Raw genomic sequence first — 10706 nt, forward strand, 5'->3', positions numbered from 1 at the left:
CATCTTTAATTCAATATACTTTGTCTAGACCCGACGCACTTTCAAATTACAAAAACACTGACTATTTTTAGGCACACTCTGTAGACTCGAAAGAAAATCCAAGTGGCTGCGAGAAAGAGCGAGGGCGATGACGGAAAAGGTAGGAGATACAATGTGGGCGGGGTGGTGTTTTCCCAAAAAAGAAATTCCCATCAAATGCAAATGTCGAAATAAATACTTAACAAAAAGCGATCGTATTTAACCAAGTTTCTGTCTGCGGTGGCGCAACATTTTACTCATTTTATATTTGGCATTTTTTGCATATGCAAAGCAACGAACGCAACGAACGGCGCATGCTTTAAATTTAATTAAAGTGAAAATCTTGGGTTCGTAAAAAAGTGGGCACTCGAAAAATGCAAAGAAAGTTTTTTTTTCCCGACTGGCGCTTGTTGGCTTTTTTTCTGGCCCCACAATTGACCCGCTTAGCCACGCGCTCGATCGCCGCAGTTATTAGCCAGGCCAAGAAACTGGACAGCAGGGGGTGGCGGTGGGGTGAGGGGTGTGTGGCGGACGTAGGCTATGATTTCTGCATTATAAATGTACAATATTATTGCCTTTTTTTAATTTTGTCCGCCTCGCTTTCCATGCACAAATTCAATTAACCGAAATCTTGCTGGTTACACTTTCTTTGGGTTAAGTGGCATATCGAGTATTTCGCCGTGTGGCGTGCAAATCATTATGCAAATATTGAAAATACCGTTTCGGCCATCTGAAGCATAATGTTCGCTTGGCTACCGATTTTAGCCAAGCTAACAATGCTTCGTGATTGAGTCTGCCCAAGATGTGGTGGGCGGAAAATCGGAGGAGGGGCGCCAGAAACTGGATTTCTACCACTAACATGAGTCACTAAACAAAGTCGCGAAGTCGAGAATAAAGCAAAAAGTCGAACAATGTTGAATTGGCCATAAAAGCTGAGAAGAATTTGTTTATATTCTCGAGAATGTGTGTTTGCTACTGTTCTTTTGTTAAGTTTTGAACGATTGTTTATACCTGCAGCTCGGTTATTATTATTTAAAAGTAAGTTTATATGTCTAGTTTTTAATTAGTTCAGTATAAAGTAGTTGTTGTGCTACATTTGTCATTTTGCTTTCCCAACTACCAGCTGCATTTTATTAGTTTCTGCCACATTTCAAGCCGTGCAAATCCGTTGGACAAACACTTGGTAAGCTTTTCAGAGCCCAAAACCAACATTAGACACTAACTAAATCCCTGGAACTAAAAACGAGAAAAACTATGGGAAAAAAGTGCATAAAGTGCCAGCAAACAGATTGCAAAACGATGTCTAGACGTGCAATTTTGGTCCTGACATCGGGGCACCTCCTCTTCATTCGAGGCGAATTTTCCGCTCACACACACACACTAGCACACACGCGCACACACCTACGAGCACACGCACACCAGCGCACATTTTGAGGGTGTGCCGGCTGGCGGCTGCTGTCTGATGAAGGAAAACTACCCCCGAAAGGCGGAAGCCCATCGATATTCGAGTATCCGAATTGAATTGAAATCAGCAAAAACTAAATCGGGCTAAAAAGGCGGAAAAAAGCAGGCAGCTAAGGCAAGCTAAAATGGAGTTTTGTATTTTATATACATATATTTTTTTTAATCCCCGTATAGACAGGTAAGCTTTAGCTGGGCGTGTCAACGCCCTCGGCCTAAACGAAACATGAAAAGAGCGTCAGAAAAACAGCTGTGAGGCGTAGAATGCCCATAGACAGAGCGGAAAAAACACAAGAAAATAATAATAATAATGTGGGGAGACCCGGCACTGGAAATCCGATGGATCGAAGTGGAATGTGGGGTCTTTGGCGAAACAGAACGCAAACTATGAGGAAAATAAAAACAACAAGAAAGCAGATATATCCGAAAAATATACATATGCATATGTGTGTGTACACACATTGAATTGAGGCGCACGCTGCTGCTGCTGCTGGCCGTGCTCATATGGCAGCAATTTACATAAAACCCGCAAAACCAGTTTTATTTTTTTCAAAAAAGTTTCGAGTTCCAAGTTGGTCGGCAGACGGAAAGAGACGGCAGTGCAGCGGCAGAGAGAGACGGACGCTTTAAGCGCGCGTTCTTAAAACATTTGCCTGCACTTTGGCTTATGGGAAGCAATTTGTAAAATTCTCACTGCTCGAGCATTTGAGTGGATTTCCTATGGGCAAACCGATGACATTGAAATAATAATTAATTGACACGCTTAAGTTCACTGAGATTGGGTATCCAATTAGAAAATGTAGGGTTTTCTGACAGGAAGAATGTGTCAGTTGGTTTCAAAACCGGAATTTCGAGCTTATTTTCTGGTAGTTCTCTCAATTAAAAGTGTGTGGTTTGCAATTTGTAATTTTTGATGAATGCTTAAAATTTCTTAATAAGTTTAAGCACTCTAAGCTAATTTAATTGGTTTTGTTTTAACAATGTTGTCGTTTATAAGTTGTATCTATATCTATCTACATTTAGGATAGAAGCTAATGGGAACTTTACATACTGATCAAGCTAAACTACGAATTTGTTTTGATTCTTAGCTATAAAGATACATTCATATTCCTCAAATAAGCAGAACAATTTTTGCCCTATAGAACCCCCTGTTTTATTAATGAAATACGACTTCTTATCTGAAGATATAGCCCCTAAAAATCCAGGAAAGACTCACCCATAGCTCGGTGCCCCAACTCATGTTGTTGGAGTTTTGCGCTGAGTTTTCCGATTCGGCCAGTTTGTTGTTGCTGCTGCTTCTGCTCAATCCGCTTGCCACTGTATGTGTTGTTGTTGTTATAATAATAATAATCCACAGAAGATAATGTAATCCACAGACGGCGAGGAGAGAGGGAGAAAGGTAGAAAGCGAGGGAGAAGAGCAAAAGATGAGAACTTTTATTCGTTTTTGTTTTATATTTTCCCGCAAAGGTTAATTAATTTTATGGCTGCTTTTTCGTTTTCATTTTCCGTTTGTTTTTCTATTTTTTTTCAGCGTTGCGCGACGCGATGTTTAATTTTCTATGAAAGAGAGCAATTCGAGTCAGATATATTTCATTTTTGTTTTTTTTTTCGGTGGTTGGGCAGGTAAGAAAGCATGTAAAAAAAAAGAGTGGCAATGCAGACGTGTCAGTTGCAGCGGCAGGTAGAAAAATGAAGGTGGAGGAAATTATGGCTAATGAGAGTTTAAACTCTTTTTTGGGAGTTGTTTAGTGATAAGTGCAAAATAAGAAAATTCTATGCACTGGCATTTCGATGCGCAAAGAGAGTGAGGAGAGAGAGGGAGCGATGGAGATAGAGAGCGATGCAACTGCATTTCATAATTGAGAAAAGCAGAAAGAGAGGACAATTGGAATTCTACTATTGTTGTATTTACATAATTTCGCACACACACACGCACACAAGTAAACGCAATTGCCGAGTGCACGCACTCTGCTTCTTGCTCTGCCACCGTTTTTTTTTTTTGTATTTTTTGTTAACTTATTTTCAGCATTTGCTTTGCAGTTGCAACTTCTTTCGATTTCGGGTTTTATTTAGCGCCTGCACTTTCGTATGCGTCATAATTCGGGCGACATTTGCACACACACACAAGCACACAGTTGGAACACCCGCACTCACACAACGCAAGCATTTGTTTCTCCTTTTTGGCGTGCGAAAAAACAATTTTATCCGCTCGCAACTTTCCGCTCGTTTTTTCACTTCGGCATCAAAACACAGTGTGACCGCAGTGTGTTTGCATAGGCACACCTCTGCTGTTCGCAGTGTGACCAGAGACAGATGGCGACCTAATTTCGAACTTTCTAACATCTAGCGGGGCTACGAACCCATTTTGAGAACAACTGTTAAGTTTAATTGTTATTAAATAAAACAAATGAAACTTTAGTTAATGTGTGCCCCAAGCTTATTAAACTTTTACGTTCATTCCAGACTTTTAAAATATGTTATTGTGGCTTTAAGAACTAATTAAGGTATGGAATAACATAGCTTAGAAACAGATAAAGATATCTTTTCATTAGCTTGGAACAAACTTGTTATTATTGTTTTTAAAATGGCAAGAGCTTCGTTTATTATTATATATTTTTTATAAATTCTAACATAAATTTCTCTAGAGCAATAGATTTTGACACACTGTGAAGTGTAAGCATGTGCGCCAGGCGCTAGGACATTTTTAGTACTTTCCCTGCAACAGCTGTTAACACTATCAGCTGGTGGGTCAACAATTTTTTTAGATTTGCTAAACTCTTTAATGAATTAAAACTTAAGGAAAATACCGTGTATATCATAACTTAACTTACTTACCAGCTCATACCATTCACTGGTCAGAATGCCTTCCTACGAACTAGCACTGGTGCTCCGCCAATTGCCCCGCGTGAGTAGCACATGAAATCCACCGGCAGTTACATAAAAGTAAATAAGAAATGTGCATTGCCCGCAGCCCGAACTGATTTCCGTGATTAGGCGAACGGCCGAGTCCATTCTGGACAAGGGCGGCATCATCCGGAAGCTGGAGAACCTGGGATCCCGCGCCCTGCCCCACAAAGTCAGCGAACACGGCGTGGTTCACCGGGAAGGTACCCACTTCACCATTGCCTTCGATACGGCGCCCACGAAGATCGCAGACCTGAAGGAGGAGTTTGGCCGCGACATCGACATCATACGGCGCTACATCTTCAAGGTGGAGGAGCCCGAGCAGAAGCCCTGCACGCTGCACGAGGAGATGCTGCCACCCGCGTATCGCAAGGATGTGCAGGAGATCATCGCGGCCGCCCAGAAGAAGCAAAAGAAGAAGTTCAACTACAACTCCGGCCTGGACTACTATCCCTTCCAGAAATAAAACACCAAATAAAACGCGTTAATTATGTATTCTAAAACCGTTTGTGGGTTCCCCGATCTTTGGCTAATTTAAACTGAAGTATTCCTTATGAAATGCGCCTCTTATCTTAGTACTTTTCACAATGTTTGTCTTTGTTTGGTTTATGGCCCCCAATCGGACGCTTATCAGTTAATTGATAAAGCTCCGTATAATCGACCATCAATAGAACGTAAATTGGCCAGGTAGTGCCTCAAGAATCGCCGAGTAGTTCACTAGTACTTCCTCCTGACCGCAAACGACCTAGAAATGTCTCCGCAAATCCGTCCACTCACGCCGGAGCTGCAAAAAGTGGCCAAGGAGCAGCTCAAGGAGGATCCCGAACGTCTCGAAGCCGATCTGCAGGCGTTCAAGACATGGATCGAGCAGCAGCCGCATCTGAATCCCCGAATGGATGACCAGTTTCTGGTGGCCTTCTTGCGCGGCTGCAAGTACAGTTTGGAGCGGGCCAAGTCCAAGTTAGATAAGTACTACACGCTGAAGACCAAGTATCCGGACTATTTCCGAATTACCAACACCACGGATAGCAAGTTCCGGGAGATTCATCAAACGGGGTAAGGATTTTGACGCCAGCTAACTCCAAGATCTTTAATTTATCAATGCAATTCTCCTCAACAGTGCCATCATCTACCTCCCCACTCCGCTTTATGAAAATGGACCTCGCATCGGGATCTGGCGCATGGGATTGGTGCCAGTGGAGAAGTACACAATACTGGAGTGCATGCAAGTGGCCCAGGCAATGCAGGAGATTGCCATTTTGGAGGACGACTACGCCAATGTCAACGGAGTAGTTTTCATTATGGACATGAAGGGTGCCACCGCCGCACACTTATTCCAGATGACGCCGTCGATGGCTAAAAAGTTCACTGTGTTTTCGGAGGAGGCTCTCCCACTGCGTCTGAAGGCACAGCATTTCATCAACACCATCACCGGATTCGAGCAGCTGTTCAACATGTTCAAACCAATGATGTCCAAGAAAATGCAGTCTCGCCTGTTTGTACACGGCAACAAAATGGAGCTCTTGACGGAGCAGATTCCACTGAAATATCTGCCCGAGGAATACGGCGGCGAGAATGGCACCACGCAGGAAATCGTGGCCGCCATGGAGAAGAAGCTGGACGAGTACGCCGATTTCTTCCAGGAAAATGCCAACTTCGGCACCGACGAGAGCCTGCGTCCTGGAAAACCAATTGATTTTGAGGGTCTTTTCGGAGTAGAAGGTTCCTTTAGAAAGCTCAACGTGGACTAGTTTCAGTTTGTAACTTTAAAGATTTTATTTCCTTATCAGCCAGTTGACACATTCGTATCAATTGAATCGTTAAATCCAAAAGTAGGAATAGGAATAAAGGATATGCTACGATACTTCGCAGCAGTTTTAGGTTTCTCCTATACAAACATTGTCCTTTATACCTGAATTATCATCTGTAGAAGCAGATCTTACGCTGCCATTTAGTTGGTGCGGATTCGAATATCTTTCTGCGGTCTAGCGACTCTTCCAGGTACTTTTGTATCTGAAGATCCACATCAGATCGCCACTTGAGTTCCAGGAAAAGAGGGAATATCTCTCCGGCTTTTTTCAGGCGTCTCTCTGCTTTCTGATAGCATTTCCAGGGCTGTGGTTCCACCACCAGGAGCTCTGCCAGATTGGAGAGCTTCTGCAGAAAGAATCGCAGGCCTTGATCATGGTGATTCAAGTGAATCCACATGGTAATGGAGTAGCAGCAAATTGCATCAAACTTCTGGAGATTATTCACCTTCATATATGTTTTCACGGATTCAAAGGCACCATCATCGAGGACATCCACGCAGGCGTAGCTCACATCTTCCGGGGATTCATTCTCCTCGGTGGCACGTTGAATCAGCCGAGGGTCTATATCCACACCCAGGACTTTCACAGATCTGCGAAGACGTTCCTCAAGGTACTTATGCATGAGTTGAGTGAGCACGCCGCAATTGCAACCCACATCCAGGATGAAATAGGGTTTATCCCTTTGGGATTCTCCATTCTCCAGAGCTGGTAGCCATATGTCCGCATCTGGTAACAGTTTCACGCGTTCTGCGGCGGAACTGAACTGATAATAGTTGAAGAAGTTGCCATATTGAACGGCTCCGGGATCGTTGTTTCTAATTTCCATATTTTAAATGATTTAAGTATCTCGTTTTTTTATTTGTTTTGATTTCACAGAAACATGCTGCAAGAGATGGTCGCTAAGACGATATATCATATATAGATGCGCAATGAGGTTAACATGCCATCTCTAGCAGCGCTGTTAACTGAGTTAACATCTACAATTATCACTAGGCCAGTGTTCAAAGGTGCTGTTTTAAAAAACCGCCAAATTCAAATTGCCTCTCCAAGTAAAACTCACAATGCATTATCATCATTTTTGCGTTTATTTACTGCGTTCTTTGTTTATATTTGTCGAAACGCCTCTGCTATCTGCTTATAGGGCTCTAACAATTTCCTTACACTTAAAAATCGATAACACTTGCTCTTTGGTGTGTAAATTAGTTTCGAACTATAACTAAATGTACAAAATATCGTCAATGAAATGTACAACAACAAAATATACACAATGTTTCGTCTTCGAATTCGTTCGCTATTTTCGCATTTGGCATGTTTGTGGCTAAAATATCATCAATTCAACACAATGATCAACAATATTCAACGACAAACACTCGACTTGGGACCCTGGATGCTTCATCGGCGGCGCTTGGGAAACTGAATTTGACCCACTAAGGGAACTAGGCAAAATTGCAACGCTCTGTTGGCAAGCCCACCAAATCGAAGCGTTCAGGGGCGGCCAAAAGGAAAATGAATCATTCTACCGATTTGAACAACGATCGAAACTTCACACTAGCCTATCCTTTCAGTATCATAGTTTTATTTTGTATGGCTAAGAACTACTGGAAATGTCTTTTCGGGCTTATTTGCTTTTGGATTTTAACATATTTGCTGTGTTTTATATTCGTTTAGTGGGCCTGGGTTTTTCGTTTCTTAAGCGCAATTCGCAAAGCGTGCGAAAATTGAAGATTTTCCGAATTTCGAATTCTCATATTCCGGCCCGTCGTCAAGTTTGGCAAATTGTTTAATAAACTCTACACGATTTCTTTTTGTAAAATTCTAAATGCTACTTAATATGGACTTTGAAAAAGGTTTATACTTATGCAATCGTTAGATAATAATCCTGCTGCTCGAGTAGCATATGATTTTCGTATATTGTTTTGTTGTAGCAAGTTCGAATTGTAAACCGGAAACGGAAATGTTGCTCTTGCCTAGTGAATTGTCTCTTGTCTACGAATTAGAATTAGAATTAGATCGCTGCTACATATGTATATGTATATGGCTAGAGTTAAGTACAAGTATATACGTGGTAAGCTCATAAATACACAATAATAATCGTCAATCAATTCAATCAATCAATCGGTGAATCAATCATAATTGGATACGCTAAAAACTCTTAGCTTAGCTTAGGTCTAGAAATATGAATATGTCTTTCAACGTGTCTGTGGTTTTGGTGTTTTTTGGTGTTTCTGTGTGGTTGCTGTATGGTGGCTGAGTGGTTGCGTTTTTGATTTTCAGTTTTTCTGTGGCTGTGGCTGTGGGTGGTGCTTTCATTGGCATGTCGCGTAGCGCCAAACGGCCCGTAAATATGCAACTATATGGCAAACAGGCAAGTAAGTGTTTATATATATTGAGAGAGAGAGATAGAGAGTTAAGGAAATGGCTCAATGCAATTACAACCAATTATTTACTTGCAGGACTTTGTAGTTCTTCTCAAAGGGATTACGGAGGATGGGGGCTGGGAGGGGGATATTTACGGATAATTATTGTATTTTTTTTGAGGAGAATGAAAATCTAAATCTAACTCTAGTCATCTGGGTCCAACCCGATTAGCTCTGCTTGCAAACGGCCCTTAGTCTTACAACAAATGGTTAAGCAAAATACTCTCAAAGCGATACGGAATTGCGGCGACATACTGGTCATGATTAGAATTTTCCAAAACGAATTCAATATGCCGATCCAGACGACGGCGAAGTTGATAAGAGTACTTTGGATAACATCGCCCGTGACCACCTCATACAGACGCAACAGAATCCATGGCAGCCAGGACACCCAGAATGCAAAGACTAATGCGAATGACATCATATGACTAGGGTTCGATAAATTTTCAGCCAGAGCAGTTGCATATTCTTTATCGTGTATCGGCTCGCCGGACCTAATCTTACGCATCATTACAAAGATATAGCCGTAGTTGTGTACGATTGAAATGAGGCTGGGACCTAAGACTAATATCGCCAAGGTGGCGCTATATGCCGCCATATTCCCCCAGTCCAGCATGCAGATGTGCGTCATGTTGTTCTCGATGGGCATCGAGTAGCCCAGGATTGGGGGACAGCACAGCAGGGCCGCCGATATCCAGGTGAACACCATCCAGCATTGGCATCTGCAGGGTAAGGGTAACAGGAGATCAAAGATTAATCCAGTTTTTTGTTGAGCAGGAACTGGGAATCCATAGGCGCTACTCACCTCGTTTTCGTCTGCACCGTTTCATATCTGAGTGGCTTCCGCACCGCCAGATAGCGATCCACCGATATCCACATGAAGGTGTACACCGATACCGCCCACAGAGTGACCTCCAGATAGCCGGTGAAGCGGCACACGATGTCGCCGTACATCCATTCTCCGGTCAAAGCGGGATACACGGAGAAGGGCACCACCAGGAGTCCGCAGAGCAGATCGGCGATGGCCAGGGACAAGAGGTAGTAGTTGATCACCTCTGTGGGTCCTGCGATGACACCAATATCGTTAGGAAACGAAGTAGAGGGGTATTCAAAAATAATAGGCAAATGCAAACAATAATATTTAAATGGATCATTCAATAATTTGGGCGAGTCTATTTGTACGACATTCACTATAACTATTTAGAAACCTAAGGTTCTTAAATTTATCCAATACCAATCAATTGAAAGGATAAAAGTTTAGTTACAAAAAGGGACAACAAATAATATGCTTAAGCACAATTGGTTTTTGAATTTTCAAAGCAATTAAGACAACAATAAAACAACACATTTGAATGTTTGGGGAGGATGCCGTATTACTTCATTCCTTTCACTTTCACATCAAAATCATGGATGCATTTTAAGTATAAACATTGGACGTAAGTGGTCAAAATAAATGATATTCAACACATAGGTTACTTATGAAAATATTATGCTTGAGGCCAAACCCAACCACGTTCGAGATGTTCCTGTGGAAAGTGTTATGTGAGTGCGATATTCGTGCAACGTACCCTTGAAGTTGGCATAGGTGGCGATTATGAGGAGGTTGGACAGGACGATGGCCACGCCCAGTATCGATATGAGCACCGCCTTGGTGAGGGCCTCCACCTTGGAATTATCCTGTAGGTAGCTCATTTCCTGCATTTTTACGGGCTGGCACTGGCGGTGGAAATGGGCGCTCCTGTGCTCGTTGTATTCGCTGCCTCAGCTCCTTGTCCGTTTCCTCCTCCTTGGCTCCTCCTGCTTTCACCTGCTTTCGCTGCTGCTTTCTCCCGCTTTCTCCGCACCTTCTTGGCGGGCTGATTGTTATGCAAAGGCCAGTGGACGTGGACGTGACCGTACTTTACTTCCGGTCATGGCGGACGCCCATGCAATTGTCCTGTGCCTTCGGTTGTATGTGTCTGTGAGTGTGTCTATGTGTGCCTAGGTGAGTGTGTGGATGTGTGAGTCTGTGTGTGTGTGCGAGTGTTGGTGGCGTCCTTTATTGTGCAACGAGGCTTGCACACGCGAAGGTCGTCGGAGTCCTTGGCGCTGTT

The 10706-nt window shown here is 42.8% G+C and overlaps 5 protein-coding genes and 1 long non-coding RNA gene across 16 annotated transcripts in view; 2 read left to right on the forward strand and 4 right to left on the reverse strand.

Moving 5' to 3' along the window:
- LOC6736770 (formin-binding protein 1-like) overlaps nucleotides 1–3791 on the reverse strand; it is a 31691-nt gene extending 27900 nt beyond the window's left edge. For all 10 annotated transcript variants that reach the window (XM_016170218.2, XM_016170210.2, XM_016170215.2 and 7 more), the window contains exons 1-2: nucleotides 3636–3791; nucleotides 2696–2796 (exon numbers count right to left, since the gene is read on the reverse strand). In XM_016170218.2, the coding sequence (XP_016030400.1) occupies nucleotides 2696–2796; nucleotides 3636–3648 (114 nt within the window). In that variant the 5' untranslated portion in view covers nucleotides 3649–3791. The remainder of the gene's footprint in view (nucleotides 1–2695; nucleotides 2797–3635) is intronic.
- Nucleotides 3002–3629, reverse strand: LOC123327220. The gene is made up of 2 exons (XR_006541782.1): nucleotides 3394–3629; nucleotides 3002–3038 (listed from the first exon to the last, which is right to left on the reverse strand). It is a non-coding gene; the product is annotated as an uncharacterized LOC123327220 (long non-coding RNA).
- A 380-nt stretch (nucleotides 3792–4171) lies between the features above and the next one.
- LOC6736771 (probable 28S ribosomal protein S6, mitochondrial) lies at nucleotides 4172–4888 on the forward strand. Of its 2 annotated transcripts, XM_039293066.2 has the most exons (3): nucleotides 4177–4225; nucleotides 4320–4386; nucleotides 4453–4888. In XM_039293066.2, the coding sequence occupies exons 2-3, from the start codon at nucleotides 4342–4344 to the stop codon at nucleotides 4849–4851; spliced, it is 444 nt and encodes a 147-aa protein (XP_039149000.1). In that variant the 5' UTR covers nucleotides 4177–4225; nucleotides 4320–4341; the 3' UTR covers nucleotides 4852–4888. The 2 variants fall into 2 exon arrangements, with proteins under 2 accessions (XP_002083627.1, XP_039149000.1); XM_002083591.4 differs by having other exon boundaries at nucleotides 4172–4386.
- A 102-nt stretch (nucleotides 4889–4990) lies between these two features.
- On the forward strand, nucleotides 4991–6276 carry LOC6736772 (alpha-tocopherol transfer protein-like). Its single transcript, XM_002083592.4, has 2 exons — nucleotides 4991–5441; nucleotides 5506–6276. Exons 1-2 carry the CDS (start codon nucleotides 5137–5139, stop codon nucleotides 6134–6136), a joined length of 936 nt encoding a protein of 311 aa, XP_002083628.1. The 5' UTR covers nucleotides 4991–5136; the 3' UTR covers nucleotides 6137–6276.
- LOC6736773 (probable RNA methyltransferase CG11342) lies at nucleotides 6137–7121 on the reverse strand. The gene has a single exon (XM_002083593.4). The coding sequence runs from the start codon at nucleotides 7020–7022 to the stop codon at nucleotides 6306–6308; it is 717 nt and encodes a 238-aa protein (XP_002083629.1). The 5' UTR covers nucleotides 7023–7121; the 3' UTR covers nucleotides 6137–6305.
- A 1360-nt stretch (nucleotides 7122–8481) lies between these two features.
- LOC6736774 (G-protein coupled receptor 52) lies at nucleotides 8482–10315 on the reverse strand. Its single transcript, XM_016170208.3, has 3 exons — nucleotides 10182–10315; nucleotides 9419–9677; nucleotides 8482–9335 (listed from the first exon to the last, which is right to left on the reverse strand). Exons 1-3 carry the CDS (start codon nucleotides 10312–10314, stop codon nucleotides 8759–8761), a joined length of 969 nt encoding a protein of 322 aa, XP_016030404.1. The 5' UTR covers nucleotide 10315; the 3' UTR covers nucleotides 8482–8758.
- Between the last annotated feature and the right edge of the window lie 391 nt (nucleotides 10316–10706).

The sequence above is a fragment of the Drosophila simulans genome, chromosome 3L (assembly GCF_016746395.2).
Source record: "Drosophila simulans strain w501 chromosome 3L, Prin_Dsim_3.1, whole genome shotgun sequence".
NCBI lineage: Eukaryota > Metazoa > Arthropoda > Insecta > Diptera > Drosophilidae > Drosophila > Drosophila simulans.